Here is a 16412-nt window from a genome sequence, read left to right on the forward strand (position 1 = left end):
ACAAACAAAAAACAAACAAAAAACAGTTTTGCCATTTCTGTGACCTCAGTGACGTGTGAATGTGGTGACTTTCAGGACAAGATTATATTTGTGAGCCCTGGGCTCCATTCTCCATGGCCTGTCTGACAGTCAGGGCTCTGTGAACTCAGGACCCTCAGACAATGCCCCTTTATCTTGCCTGGGTTGTTTTCCTGGAGAAGTTGCTAAGCAAACTTCTTCCTGCCTTGGCTATCTGATGAGAAGATGTGAAAGGATATAAATTAGGGTTTAGCATAGCTGTTTCCTTATAAATCATAGCTTTTGCTTCCCATTTAGGCTATAATTTTCCTTGTTCATATGAATATACTTCATGTCAACACCTTTCTCAAAAACCTTCATGGATTCTAATCTCAGAGCAAAAGCTAAAGACTTAATCTGATCCCCAAGATCCTATCACCTGTTCCCTCGCTGAGCTCCTTGCCCAGCCCATCTCACAGCATTTCCACCTGCTCCTCTCCCAGGTGTTTGCACAGCTTCCCCTTTAACCTGCCATAAGGCCCTGCACTTCACCAACACTCTTCCCCCTCTTCCCAGTTTTACTTAGCATAGGACTCATTTTACTTATTTATCTGTCTTCTCTCGTACAACGGAGGCATGTTCCATGAGGACTGAGGTTATATACTAGTATGTTTTATTGATTGCTAAATTCTCAGGGCCTGAAACTGAGCTTGGCCGATAGCAGACACTCACTCAGCATTCAACAATCAAAAGAATAAAAAAAGGTCTGATTATTTTTACAACTTTACCCTCATTCCATCCTTTTCCTGTCAGTGAAAACAGGCTCGTTACCCTCCATTCGTTCCCCTCTCAGCTCCTCTCGAACCAGCCTCTAGCACAAATCCTCACAGCATAATTGGGTACCTCTGCTGTGCAGGAACAAGGCTCAATGGTTTCTTACATGCTTTCAAGGGAAACACTACTAGCATTTAAATTTTTCATATGAAGAAACCCAGGCTCACAAGAGGTAAAGTTAACTTTCCCGAAGCCCCCAGTTTACAAATGGTGAAGCCAGGACTTGAATAGGGGGCTCTGGCTCGGGAAAGCGCATATTTAACCCCCTGTGTGAGTGTGACCGGTAGGAGGCTCTCTGGCAGTTATGAGCTCCAGATTCTCCTCACCTCTTTATCTTGGACTCGTACTCTATCTTCTGCTTGGTCATTTCCTGCTTCAGGCTGGACACCAAACTGTGCAGCGCACTGTGGTTGCTGCTGTTGTTACCCACAAACGTCTCACTGTTGTCGCTGCTGCTGGTGGCGCGACTACTTCGACCTCCCACACTCCTCCGGTCACTTTTGTTTTCATAGTCCCCAGGGTGGGAAAGATCGTCCTGCGGGGGCCCATCCAGAACAGGGTCCTCAAAGTTCCCACCATAAAAGTCTTGTTCTGGACAGGTGGTGGTGGAGGAGCGGCAGGAGTTGGAGTTCTCAGGGAGGGAGATTTCACAGGAGGAAGTGGACCAGGTGGCACTGTCAACGCTCTGTTTGTCATCAAAGTTCATCATGGAGAACTGCTGATGGACGTTGTCATAGGTGGAGAGCCTGTGGTGCTGGCCTGACTCTCCTGTTTGCTCTTTCTGCTTGTTATCTCTCAGGGTCACGTAGCCATTGGGCAGCCAGGACATGCCGCGGCTGTTCATGGGGTTCCCGAGTGAGTCGGTGTTTAAAACGCCCATGCGCACTGTTCCGTTCTGTACACTGTGGGTGCCCATTTTGGTGCCAGAGCTCTTCAGTGATGAGGTCCTTCTGGCCTGTAAGCTCCCATTGGGGGTGGTTTGGGTTTTCTCAAGACCTTCTGCATTGCTGCTGCTGAAGGACCCGTTGGTGACAATCCCGCTGCCCTTATTGAAGGCGGGGTTCTTTTTGACCAGAAGAGGGGGGCTCCTAGAGACATCTGGCTTGTGAACACTGTTCCTTGGGCTGTTGGTTTTGCTGCCTGACAGGGCTGTGGGGGAGCCATTATCTACGCTGCTTCTCTGGGGAGATTCGGACTTCTCCCAAGAGCACTGCCGAACAGGACTGTCCTTGGTATTGTTGTTCTCTTTGTTCTGTAGCTGACCCACGCAGGCTTTCTTCTGAACTTCATTGTTGTTGTTGCTCATTCCGTCTTGGGGCTTGCTTTGCAGTTCTGCATCTTTGGGGAACAGGCGATCGTGTTTGCTAATCATCACTGACATCAATTGCTGGACTACCACAGTGCCTAGAATTGCATAGAAAACAAAGTCACATGAATGAAATAGTTTTGATTTATTTCCCATTTTGAAAGTGATCCTTAAAGGACCACATTCAGGTGAACATTCAACATTATTATCAGCAGTGCTGAACTATATTCTTAATGATGATAATGGCAAACAGAAACTAAAATTTCTTGAGCATACACCGTGAACTCTACCAAGCACTTAAACTTTTGTTACAGCAAGTAAAATAACTCAAAAAATGAATAGAAAAATTGATCTATCATCAAAAGCAGTAATTTATTTAAAAATTAATGGGTTTATCAGTTAATGGTATACTAGTATTGGCTGAAATTCCAAATACATTTTTACATATTTCTCGCTGATTTACAATCTGGACTCCAATCCCTTAAAACTGGCTGTCACCATAAACCAGGCTTCTAATCTAGTTTCCTTACTTGGGGGCCATAATTTCCCTAAGAATCTTCTTAAGTATTAATGTTATTCATGTACCCACAATAAAGCAGTTTAGGCTAATGCAAACATCAATCATCTTTGCTTTGGCTTGAACTGTATTAATTTGATGTGTTAACTCGGTTTATATCATGTTGATGAAAGTTTGTAAGAGTAATGTCTGATAAGTACATATAGGGAATGAATTTATTTATTTTTTTAAATATATTTTATTGACTTTTTACAGAGAGGAAGGAAGAGGGATAGAGAGTTAGAAACATCAATGAGAGAGAAACATCGATCAGCTGCTTCCTGCACCCCCCCCCCCCACTGGGGATGTGCCCACAACCAAGGTACATGCCCTTGACCAGAATCGAACCTGGGACTCTTCAGTCCACAGGCCGACACTCCATCCACTGAGCCAAACCGGCTAGGGCAGGGAATGAATTTAAATTTTAGTTAGTAAATGTGGTTTCTACATAAAATAAAACATGAGATCTGGTGAGGAAAACGATGAGAAGGGCTTTAGACAATGCAGATTTCCACAGAAATAGCTGCTAATTGAGTGGCTGTCAGACTGTACAAATCTAACCTGGGAGGAGGCCACTCTTTAGCTTAAAGCAGCACCTAGGCAAGAGTTGACTCTGAACATAATTCAAATCAAATTTTGCATAGGAAAAATGTGTTATATCTCTTTCTATTCTGCATATTTCTTCTGTGATGATTCAAAACTTATATTTAAAACAAGAATCTGCCATGTGTCAGATCTGGTGCTGGACCAATGTTGCTCAAACACTAATATTTATGCAAATTATTTGGAGGTTCTGTCGAAGTGCAGGTATTAGGTGGGGCATACGATTTTACACTCCTAACCAGCTCCCAGAGGACATAGCAATAACAGCACAGGAGCAAGGGCCTCACCTGGAAGCTTCCCAGTTTCAGGACCCACTGAGGGCCTTCTGAAGCAGAATTTGCATTTTGACAATAGCCCCAGGGTGATTTCTGTGTTAGAGTTTGAGAAACACTGTGCTACATGGAAATGTTTCACTTACAGCGTCTAAATTAAGTTTCTCAAAAGACGGTGAGACAAGACTTAACATTTTTCACATGAGAAAACTGGAGCTCAGGGAGGTTAAGCTTTTGCTCAGGGCCATATGGACAGTAAGTGACCTAGATGAACTTTGATGCTTCGTCTTCTTACTCCAGATAGTTCTTGTTCTACTATATTTCAGCTGTTGCATTTAAACTGCAGTAATGATAAGTAAACTTGATATTTTTCTAAATAAACGAAATATAAGACAATTATTAAAGCACCATCAATTGTTACAGAGTCATGGAAGAAAAAAGCCATCTTTCTTCTTAGTCACATCTGAATTTGTCATCCTACTTCCATGCATGCAGCAGTGACTCTGATGAAAAGACATTGGGAGCGCTAAAATGGCTGTCAACACTATCACTGTCAGGTACTGTGTTTGAAGACATGTCTACTTAGTTCTAGTTTACTATTTGCCCTTAAGACAGGCACACTTTACAATGTTAGCAGGCTCTGGCCTGTAGACTCTGCCTAGTGCTTTGGGAAAATTTAGCTTTTTCCCAAAAAAGCTACTTGTCCACTTGTGCACCTTTCCCTTGCACATATTATTACTGTATTTAGAGAAAATTACTCTTCTCATTGGGCATCAGGTTTCTTAGGGGCAAAAAGAGGCCCAGGACTCCTATTGAAATGGGGTTCTTTGGTGCCCTAGGAGACTCAGAGCTCATGGTTCTGCTTCTCTCCGGAGCAGCTTTGCTCTCCTTTGTTGTCAATACTGGCAGGGGGAGGGGGAGGGGGAGGGTGGACCATGCAATTTTTATAGGACGTCTTCTAAAACAGCAACAATAAGAGTTCAAACAATAACTGTCACTGGAATATTAATATTTGAGGCATCCCTGCTTCCCGTCGAAGCTGTGAACTCTGTGGGGCATTTCATTGTAAAGTGACATCCCCAAGGTCTCCAAGGTGAGTCTGTGGACAGCAATGCCAAAGTGTACCTGCCACAATTGTAGAGTGAGTGTCAGCGTCTCCGGGATAATAAATGGCAATAGTTTCTTGTAAAGGGACTCCCCAATTCCCATATTTTACAGCTATTTAGGACAGACCAGCTTGGTGGTTATGATGAAGTGTACCACTTCTTTCCCTTTATATTTCCTCCTTTCTGTCATTCTCTTCCTTAGAATGCTAATGAGAAACATGAAACCCAAATGTGGTCAGGGTGCTTATAATCACCGTTCTGAAGAGTCCAAGCAGACTCAGGAGCCTCACTGTGCTGCACAATCCAGCCATTCCCCGCTCATGTCATTTTATACAGTTTGAACTGAAATACTATTTTAGGAATTTTTCTTCATAAGCATTGGATTCAATTTTCCTTAAAAGTTGCCTTGAAACTTTAAAGTACACTTATGCACACATATATAGTATATATTTAGTATATAGTATGTATTTATTATATATAATGTATATTATATATATACATATCTTTGGCATTAAACTATATGAAATATAGTTTCAATTTATTTAGTTTTTGCAAAGAATACCCTCGTACAGGTCATTTTGCATGTGTGCAGGTATCTGTAAAATACATAGTGATTTTTGACAAATGCCAGTCCAAGAACCACCACATTATCATCATATAGAAAATTCCCTTGTGCCCCTTTCTAGCCAATTCCTTACCCCCAACTTCCATTTATGGCAACCACTGATCTGCTTTTTGTCACTAAGTTTTTCTATTTCTAGAATTTCATGTAAATGAGATTATACAGTGTGAGGTCTTTCATGTGCAGGCATTATTCACTTAGCATAATAATTCTGACATTGGTCCACGTTGTTGCATGTATTGGTATTTCATTCTTTTTATTGCTGAGTGGTATTCAACTCCATGGTAGTAGCTCAGAATTAAGACTTTTCATGACCAGAGCAAATTAAAGCAACAGGTGAGATTACTTTGCTGCTCCATTTCCCCCTACTCTTTTAAAAACACCTACTTGTCCACTTGTGCACCTTTCCCTTGCACATATTATTACTGTATTTAGAGAAAATTACTCTTCTCATTGGGCATCAGGTTTCTTAGGGGCAAAAAGAGGCCCAGGACTCCTATTGAAATGGGGTTCTTTGGTGCCCTAGGAGACTCAGAGCTCATGGTTCTGCTTCTCTCCGGAGCAGCTTTGCTCTCCTTTGTTGTCAATACTGGCAGGGGGAGGGGGAGGGGGAGGGTGGACCATGCAATTTTTATAGGACGTCTTCTAAAACAGCAACAATAAGAGTTCAAACAAAAAGACAAAAAAATTCACTGACTTCTGGGAAGATGGTGGCAGCATAGTATTGAATCTCCCCAAATCTCCACATAAAAACAGAGCAACTAGTTAGCAAATCCCAACTCGTGGACCACATTCACAATTAAACTTGGTGGCAAGATGTCCTCCCAAACCCCATAAAAGAAATTGCTGCAGACAAATCCCTGTTTTCTCAAGACATGCATGGTGTTGGCATCTGTGTGAGAGGAAGCAGGAGGAAGGAATAATGGGCCAGAGAACAGAAAAGCCCTGAAGTATAGGTATTTGCTGCAAAATGCAAAGGGCTAATTTAAGAACAGCAGGTGAGACTGGGAGGGAGTGTGCCTAATCCCTTGGAAAGCCTGGGGAAGTGAGAGCCATCTAGCACCTGTGAACTCTCGCCACTGGCCAGCCAGAGCTCCTTCCAAACTCCACGTGGGGGGAAATTCTTGCGAGTGGAATCAAAATCAAGCAGGGAGGACTAGGACAATAAAGATAGAAGAAAGGGAAGGCTAAGTAAAACCAAGGGTTGGAACTAAGCCAGTACATCTTAGAAAGCAAGCTGCCATATTGTAATACTCTGTGAAAAACAGAAGACTTGGCTCTGTGAAATCAGAGAACCTAACCTGCACGCTGACCAGATCATCTACACATGCCTGGCTTATGACAACATACATTTGAAAAATTCGCCGACTTATGCAGATCCTCCAGATGTTGGTACCTTTAATTTTAGAGTATCAACGACATTTAATTGTGTCATTATCAACACAATCTCACCAGAAGAATAGCTAAATATTAAGAAGCTGTCAAGCTTAAGGTGTTAGATAAAAGTTTTTTACTTCTTTAAATTTCATCAATGACAACACATTCTGTCAGAGATTTTCTTAAAGTAAAAAGATTAACTTAGTTCATTTTTGAGAACCTGTCTGCCAAAAGCTCAAGTCTGTATGACTATAGTTTGTCCATTGTTCTCTCAAGTAAACATGAAGTACCATGGAAAAACAATTAGTGTAGCTCTCACCTCAAGTAATCACACAAAGGCATTTCCTTGAACCGATTATTGTATTACCTTAAAAACAGTATGTGGAAGAAGTGCTTTACACATAGAGCTCATCTCTCCACCAGATTGTTCTCAAGGGGGGTATTGAGTACAGTTAATATGATCTACTGTCCAACAAGAACATTCTTAAGTAAAATTTGTATTTTTTCCTGTTACCAGTGTATGGCAGTGAGAAATGTAATGTAATGATGCTAGTGGAGTTTGGTACTACTACCTTGATTCACACTAAGGTAGTTATTTTTTTCCATCATTGCTTTTGCACCATCAACGCAAATGTCAACATAGTGAAAGGACAAAAAACACCTTGGTATAAAATCTTAGTATTTTTATGAAGATATGAACTTGGAGACCTCCGGAAGGTATCTTAGGGCCCCCCCACCCCCGGTATCCTTGGACCACATTTTGATAACTACAAGGTTAGAGAGACAATAATGTAAGGACCATTAAATGCATAGTTACATATAGAACTAAGACTGGATAAAAACTAAAAGAAAGAGAGTATAGTATCTAATGTGTATATATAGATATAGTGTGTGTGTGTGTGTGTGTGTGTGTGTGTGTATCTTAGGGCCCCCCCACCCCCGGTATCCTTGGACCACATTTTGATAACTACAAGGTTAGAGAGACAATAATGTAAGGACCATTAAATGCATAGTTACATATAGAACTAAGACTGGATAAAAACTAAAAGAAAGAGAGTATAGTATCTAATGTGTATATATAGATATAGTGTGTGTGTGTGTGTGTGTGTGTGTGTGTGTGTGTGTATCAGTGGCAGCCAGGGAAGGAAGGCCCTGGCCAGCAGCCAGAAGGCCCTGATTGGCCCTGATCGCCGGCCAGGCATAGGGTCCCTACCTGTGCACTAATTTTGTGCATTGGGTCTCTAGTAAAAAAATAAAAGGAGAATTAGAAGATCATATATAAAAAGTTTTTAAATGTTTGCAATAATCATATTGGTGTTAATAGTATTACTATTTTTATTCTGAGACTATTATGCTTTTGATAAGAGGTGGAGCAAATGATTATTTATCAGATATTTGAATTTTGTAATTTCCAATGCCTTTCAGAACCAAGATTCATATTTGGAAGGATATGAAACTATAGCAGATTAAAGAATAAATTAAAATGCTATAGACATGATTTTGAATTGGAAGTATAGTGTGAACTTGGGAGGCAGTTTGTCTTTAACATGTGTGTATGTATGTATATTGTATGTGTACTAAGTATGTCTGTAAGTAGCATTTTTATCTACTTGCTCTGTCCACTGAAAGGTCTAGAAATGACCAAACCAGTAGCAATGAGCATCACCTGTATTTTGGTCTTGAAGTATCATTTCCCACTAAAAAATTGTTTTTGAAAATTGGACTCTTTGGAAATTGGCTGATTCAGGTTTGGGGCGGGAAACATATGAGTCTGGGAAATCTGAAATACTAAAGGGAAAGAAAGCTATGAAAAACAATTCAGGTCATGTCAAAAGGACTGGGAAGGCTAGTTGAAGGGGCTTCCACTGGCCAAAGATGGAAAACAGTAATTACAAAGAACAATAATTACAATGCATTGACTCATGAAATAGATTTAAATACATGAGTTCATAATTATATTTTACAAATAGTGTTAATAATAACATTTCTAATAGGAAGAAGAATAAGAAGGATAAGGAGGAGAACTCACTGTTAGAGAATGTTAAAGAAGCCACAGCTTGACAGACCTGGAGAGTATTATGCTAAGTGAAATAAGCCAGTAGAGAAAGACAAACACCATATGATTTCACTTACATGAGGAATCTAATGAACGAAATAATTCAACAATCAAAATAGAAACAGAAGCATAGATACATAGAACAGACTGAAAGCTGTCAGAGAGGCTGGAGCAGGGGGCCTGGTGAAAAAAAAGGTAAAGGGATTAAGCAAAAAAAAAAAATTATATATATACATAGACACAGGCAACAGTATGGTGATTACCAGAGGGGAAGGGGGTGGTGGGGTAGAAGAGGGCAAAGCAGGATAAATGGGGATGGAAAGAGCCTTTACTTTGGACAATGGGCACATGATGCAGCGTGCAGATGATGTTTTGTTGACTCGCACACTTGAAACCTATATGGTTTTTGTTAATAAATTCAGTTAAAAAACAATCTATTTCCTTATTTAAAACCTAATAAAGGGAAAGACCAAGCAGCTATTTATGAAAGCTACCACTGGGTTACTAAGTAGTAGATGAGAAGAGATTTTATTTATTTATTATTTATTTATAATAAAAGTGTCCCAATTATTAAGTTAAAACATTATGATGCTACAACATGGATGAACATTGAAGACACTAGGCTGACTAAAATAAGCCAGTCACCAAAAGACAAATACTCTGTGAACCCACTTACATGAGGTATCTACAGTAATAAAATTCATAGAAACAGAAAGTAAACTGGGGTTGCCAGGAGTTGAGGCATTATATTTAATGGATACGGAGTTTCCATTTTGCAAGATGAAAAGAGTTGTAGAGGTGGATGGTAGTAACCGTTGCATGACAATATACATGTACACAATACTACTGAATTGTACACCTAAAAATGGTGGCAAATTTTATGTTATGGATATTTTGTCACAATTTGTAAAACTGGAAAACAATTATAGAATTAGGATATCACCGTTTCAACATCCAGTGAATTAATAGTTTTAAGAATTGCACTAAGATCACACAAAATAAAGATAACCAGATGTTATATAACAAAATCTATAGCCTTGCTAATACTATCAGACATGGCTTTGATCCAGGTTCTAATTTATAGAAAATAGAGGGCAGAGGACTATGCTAAACTGCATTATGAATATGCAATCAACAAAGTTCAGACTATGGGAAACTATACAGTTCAGATAATCTAATTTTTCAACAAATTATAGGGATGCTGTATATTATAAGAGACTTAAATATATATATCAAGTAAAAGAATAGTAAAGGGTATGCCAGGCCAGCGTGGCTCAGTGGTTGAGCGTTGACCTATGCACCAGGAGTTGTGGTTCAATTCCTGGCATGCAGGAGGCAGCCAATCAATGATTCTCTCTCATTGTTGATGTTTCTATCACTCTCTCCCTCTTCCTTCCTCTCTGAAATCAATCAATATATATATATATTGATTTGCCCACAGGTAAATAAGTAACATTGTCTTACAGAGGATCATATTTTTCTACCTCTTAAAATCAGTTAAATAAACCAAAGTTAATAAAAACATATTACCTTAAAATAGTAACTTTTGAATTTTCTGAAAATTTCCTTGGACTCAAAAGTGAACTTGAATTTTCTAGTTCTTGCCTAATATTTTACAGATGACTTATAGAAGTTCCATTCATTCTTGTAAGGTTACTGAGGAATCAGTTAGTCAATTATTATGTTTAGTAAACTTAGACAAAACCCTGACTCCCAAAGAGAAGATTTTTTCACTTAAAAAACCTGAGAAAATAAGTGGAATTGTTATGGATTTACTTATTTCCCTCATTTGCTCAATAAGTTCAGGCCAATCAAGAGACAGTGATTTTTTTTTTGTGATGGTATAAGATAATCATTTACTTACCCTCCATGATAGTCAAAGGATCTTCCATTTTAGGGCGCAGGATATTAGGGCCAAAGACAGTGGCCAAGTTCTGTGCACTCATTTTGTTAACTCCTGAATAGGATTGTACTTCATCCAAGAATCTGTTGGGTGTAAGAATGTGAAGAAAACACGAGGTTAAATTTGCCAATAGAATAAAATGAGTCATCCTATATAATAAAAGGCTAATACACAAATCAACTGAACGGTGGAATGACCACTTGCTATGATGTGCACTGACCACCAGGGGGCAGATGCTTACTGCAGGAGCTTCCTCCTGGTGGTCAGTGTGCTCCCACAGGGGGAGCGCCACTCAGCCAGAAGCCTGGCTCACGACTGGCGAGCTCAGTGGCAATGGCAGGAGCATCTCCTGCCTCCGCAGCAGTCGGACATCCCCTGAGGGCTCCTGGACTGCAAGAGGGCGCAGGCCAGGCTGAGGGACCCCCCTAGAGTGCAGTAATTTCATGCACCGGGCCTCTAGTTATAAAATATTTATAAACTTGAGAATGTTAAGCGATGATTATGTAGGTAAAATTATTTAGGAATTCAAACATCTCAATCAAATGTGGAGAAAATATGTTGCAAATTATTAAGAATCAGACTTGAGGAATCATATCAGATATCACCCCTGGCCTGGCTTGACTTGGTTTCCTCTGTCAGTTACAGAAACAAGTGTTTGGATAATACTAATATGGACTTAGATTGAAGAATATGAGTTCCCTTCCAACGCCTCAATAAAGTATTAAATATGTGTATTCAATTTGAGAATTATAAATAAGATCATCTGGTACAAGCCCTTATTTCAGAGGGGAAGAATCACCCCTCTTTGTGGAGTAATTTGTGAGCTTTCCATTTATAGTCTGTTAAAAATGAGACCAAACATTTTTAAAATTAAAACCTCATTTCTACTGACATGAAAATTACAAGCAGAAATTGTTTCAATTTATTAGGTGCTAAAGAACAAGAGGCATGAAATCAGCCTTTCCCTGAATGAATTTAGTGGGGGAGGGTTGTTTTTGTAGTCTTTCAGCCTTTTTTCATTCCCTCTCCCTTCTTCATTTTGGCAAGAACTTCTGTTTTGCATGGCTTACAGATTTAACCGATAAGACAAAAAAAGAAATGATGAAAAATAAAAGTTAACTTATTTTATGTTACTTAATACATGTTATTATGTGTCAGTCATTGTGCTAACTTGTTAAATTCTCACAGCATCCCTGTGAGGTAAGTACTATGATTGTCTCCATTTTACAGGTGAGACACACGAGGCACCAGAGGTTAAAAGTCTTTGCCAAGGACACGGGGTTAGTAAGTGGGAGAGCTGAGCTTTGAACCCCGGTGTTCTGACTCTAGAGTTTGTGCTCTTCATTACCACACCAGGACTTTTCAAAAAGGTGCCTGTTTCCGCATGTTATACAGACTAACTACATACAGACTAACTATAATAAAACCGAAGGACAAAAAGCCAAACTACCATTTCTTATTTGAAATAGTTGAAATTAAAAGTCTGCTTAGATGTTTCAAGAGAAGTTAAGTTTTTCCATTGTGACGATAAAGACTTGCAATAGGGTTCTCAAAGCCTTTTTCCCCATTTACTTAAAGAGAATTTAAACTTTTTATTATCCACTACAGTAGTGGTCATTTCAGATACTCTGCAGTCGTGTCAATCATCAATTTCTTTATTTAAATTTAATACGTTTTGATTTTATGTTTGGCTTTTTTAAACAGGAGCACAGACATGGAGCCTCCCATCCCAGGCTCTAAGTTAAATATGGTCACTGAGAGAGCGCTTTTCCAGGCACAGCTATTTTTCTAACAGAGTTGAATTACAAATGTCTTTTCAATGAGTCTGAGGTGGGAGAGGAATTGAAAGAAAATAAAGTGCAGTAAGCACTTATTACATATACATTAATTAGTTAAAAATATAATTCAATTTTAAAACAAATGTGTGAGATGTGTGTTTTTACTACCATTTTACCGATTAGGACTCTTAGATTCAAAGAGAACAAGAAATTGCATAAAGATAAGTAAGTAGTCAGTGGTAGAATCTGGCCTCCCATGCAAACCCTTGTCATGCCAAGGAGCATGTTCCGTCTCATAAACAATAGTACAAGGTACCTGTACAAACAACTTTGACTAAAGTTCAAAGCAACATAGCTTTAATATGTGAAGCTAAGAGAGACTTCAGAAATGACAAATTACAGAATCATGCAATCTTAGTGCTCAGAGAACCTTTGACATCACTTTGTCAAACCTCTTACTTTTACAAGGCCAACATGCGAGCTCAAAGCAGTAAAATGATTTTATTCACCGTCAAACATAAGTTAGTGTCAGGCTAAATATAGTCTGGTTTTGTTTAGGACAATTCTTACCTGCAAATATACTTGAGGAGATTATAATTGACCACTGGCAAGCTCTTCACCTGCTTTGCTAATTCCTTCACGCCCTGAGTATAAAGAAAAAGAGAATAAATATTACCTTTCTAAGTATTGGTCTTGGAATTAAAGCAAATGGGAAAAGGAGACATACAGTGCTGTGTGTGTTTTTTTAAATTAATTTCATATATTATTAGTGTAGGGTCCTGTCTTAAAAACTTGCTACCATCACAGAGAGAATGCTAGAAATATTTTCAAGGATGTGAAAGGATTTCAAATATTTCCATAAGTACTATTTGTGGAGAAAAAGATGTAAGTGAAGCCCTTTTAACATTTTAAGCATTTGTTCACTTTCCTGAAAATGGGAGATAGCCACAATTATAATAAGTCTATGGGGGAGAAAAAGTAGTGTTGATGTATTGAAAGTCCTTCCCATTTTCAGCATGCCCCAAACACAGAGAAACACACGTCTACAGACAAATAAGTCTCTCAAAATTGGTCATGTCTATGGCACATCGTTTGGGGTGAGAAGCCTGATCTTCCTGGAAATTTCACAAAGGGATTAAATGCTTTGTTTCTTCTCATTGTAGAACTTCCTCTGAAATATAAATGGTCCCAGAAAAGCTATTGGATGATGTAATCTGACTTGTTCTTCTCCCTGTAATGGGCCAGACAGTAAGTATTTTAAGCTTTCTGGGAAATATGGTCTCTGTCTCAACTATTCCACTCTTCTGTTTTAGTGCAAAAGCAGCCACAGACAACATTATATAACAAACAGGCAGCAATTTTGACAAGAGTGCCAAGAAAATCCAATAGGAAAAAAGGGATAGTTTCTTCAACAAATGGTGGTGAGACAACTAGATATGCACATGCCAGAGAATGATACTGAACCCTTTCCTCACCCCATAAACACAAATTAACTGAAAGTGAAGCTTACAACTTAAATGTGAGAGCTAAAGTTATAAAAGGCTTAGAAGAAAATATGGGAGTAAATTTTTGTGACCTTGGGTTAAACAACGCCTTCTTAGATATTTGAATAAAAGCACAAGTGACAAAAGAAAAATGGATAAATTAGGCTTTATCAACATTAAAAATTTTTGTGCTTCAAAGGATACCAATCAAGAAAATGAAGAGACAAATCATAGAATGGGAGAAAATATTTTCAAATCACAGACCTGATAAGGGACATGTATCTAAATTATATAAAGAACTCTTACAACTTAATAATAAGATAAATAACTGAAATAAAATGGGGAAATGTCCTGTCTATGATGTTTTTCAAAAAAAATACACCCATAGTCAATAAGTACATGAAAAGATATTTAAAATCATTAGCCATGAGGGAAATGCAACTCATACCTCAATGATATACCACTTTACACACATTAGAATGGCTATGATAAGAAAGAGAGAGAACAAGTGCTGGCAAAAATGTAGAGGACTTGGGACCTGCACACATTGGAAGTTTACATGGTGAAGCCTCTTCAGAAAACAGTGTTACATATGGCCCAGCAATTCTACCTCCTAGATATATACCCAAGAGAAATGAGAACACATGTTCATAGCAGCATCATTAATAATAGCCAATCAATGGAAATGCCTGTCTTGCAACCGATGAATAAATAAATAATGGAATATTATTTAGAAATAAAATACCAATACACGGTACAATGTAGATGAACCTTGAAAACAGTGAAAGAAACCAGTCACAAAAGACAACATGTTGAATGATGCCATTTATACGAAATGTCCAAAATAGGCAAACTTATAGAGATAGAAAGTTGATTAGTAGTTGCCAGGAGTTGGGAAAGGAGAAGCATGGGGAACAGGTATGAAGTTTATGGGGTGATAAAATGTGCTAACTATCCTACAATTAGATTTTGGTGACCGTAGCAGAACTCTGAGAATATAGTAAAAAGCACTGAATTGTACACTTCAAATGGGTGATTCTATAGTATCTGAATTGTGTCTCAACAAAGCTGTTTTTACAAAAACAGGCAGTAGGGAGGATTTCTTAGGAGTCATTGTTTGAGGTGATTTAAGAGGCACAGTATGAAAAAGGAAACATGCAGTAAGTCATCCACTTTGTTCACAGACTATTTGGCACCACAATGAACCTTTTAGGGGAGCATAGCGGCAAGGTGCTCATTGCATTTATTCGGTCATATTTTTCTTTTTTTAATGAGAGGAGGGATTAAAAATGGGACCTGAGTTGTGTGTGTCAAGTCTAAATGTGTGTGATGTCAATACACAGAAGAGTGGAACACAATCCAAGGATAGGGCAAAGGAAAGATTACAAATTAAAGACAAAGAACACTGACAAAACCCTCAAACAAAAGCTTTCGTAGAAATAAATGCAGAGACTTACGGCTTCCTCTTCCTTGCTGAGCAGTTTGGCACATGACAAAAAATCTTCATACTTCGCATAAGGAATCACTGGTTCTGGAAGTTCTCGGAGATACAGTTTGAGAAGTGACGCCACTGTGTGCACATCCGTGTTGCTGCGGAGAGAGAAGTGTGAAGATCATCTTTGGACTGAACCTTATAGCATTTTGTTTATTTTTTAATCAAATATATATGTGTGTGTCAGAATTATATATGAATTTGCAATGAAATCAGTCAATCCAGCTTTCAAGAAATACATACTTATGGGACGATGCCTACTAGATGCTATCGCAGGTGGGAAGGAAAGGGACATACATAGGACACTTGCAATTCTCAGTGTGGTTTGAAAGTTCAGCATTTGCTTTTGTGTGTATTTGATGTTAAGCAAAAGTGTTAACTTTTGAAAACAATGAGTATATACCAGACTTTAAATAAAATAGAACACAATTTACCAAAAAATACCAAATCTACATATGTGTGTACGTGTGTATTTAATGTCAAAATTAATTACTTCTGAATCTTAACTTTATTTCTCAAAATATCTCTCATGCCTGAGAAAACATTGGTGATTGGTTATAGATACTGGAGGCTTGCCATGAAATGCTGCAGCTTTTAAGCAGAGCCCATTTTGAAAATGATTGAATATCAGCATGATTGCTTGTCTAATATTCTAAGATAGTTGGGAACCCTTGGAGTCTTTTAGAAAGGAAAGGAAAGTGCTACAAAAATAAACAATGAAAACTTAACATGAAAAGCAAATTTTTATTCTTTGCTGAATATTAGAGTGGCAGGATAATTTATTGAAATGTTATTTTATATTTTGTTTTCTGTATTTCCCTATTCCCAGTAAATCCATGAAGATGGCTGACAGCAAAGACAGAAAGAGGAGGGGTTGTCTTTTTCTGTTGTTTTGTTTTTGTTTTTTTTATCTGGGGGCAGAGTGACAGGAAAACGGGAAGGGGAGATGGGTGAGCAGGGAGTAAAAAGGTCAATTGATCCCCAGGAAGTGGGAAGAGTGGTAGTGAATGGGGTCAGGGATCTTGT

General features: G+C 38.6%; 1 protein-coding gene across 14 annotated transcripts in view; it reads right to left on the minus strand.

Moving 5' to 3' along the window:
- The window catches only part of ARHGAP24 (Rho GTPase activating protein 24), a 523018-nt gene that overhangs the window by 7823 nt on the left and 498783 nt on the right, over positions 1–16412 (minus strand). For all 14 annotated transcript variants that reach the window (XM_014545980.1, XM_005874103.2, XM_014545976.1 and 11 more), the window contains 4 exons: positions 15352–15484; positions 12981–13054; positions 10594–10715; positions 1158–2235 (listed from right to left, as the gene is read on the minus strand). In XM_014545980.1, coding sequence (XP_014401466.1) covers positions 1158–2235; positions 10594–10715; positions 12981–13054; positions 15352–15484 — 1407 coding nt within the window. The remainder of the gene's footprint in view (positions 1–1157; positions 2236–10593; positions 10716–12980; positions 13055–15351; positions 15485–16412) is intronic.

Source organism: Myotis brandtii, unplaced genomic scaffold (genome assembly GCF_000412655.1).
Source record: "Myotis brandtii unplaced genomic scaffold, ASM41265v1 scaffold424, whole genome shotgun sequence".
Classification (NCBI taxonomy): domain Eukaryota; kingdom Metazoa; phylum Chordata; class Mammalia; order Chiroptera; family Vespertilionidae; genus Myotis; species Myotis brandtii.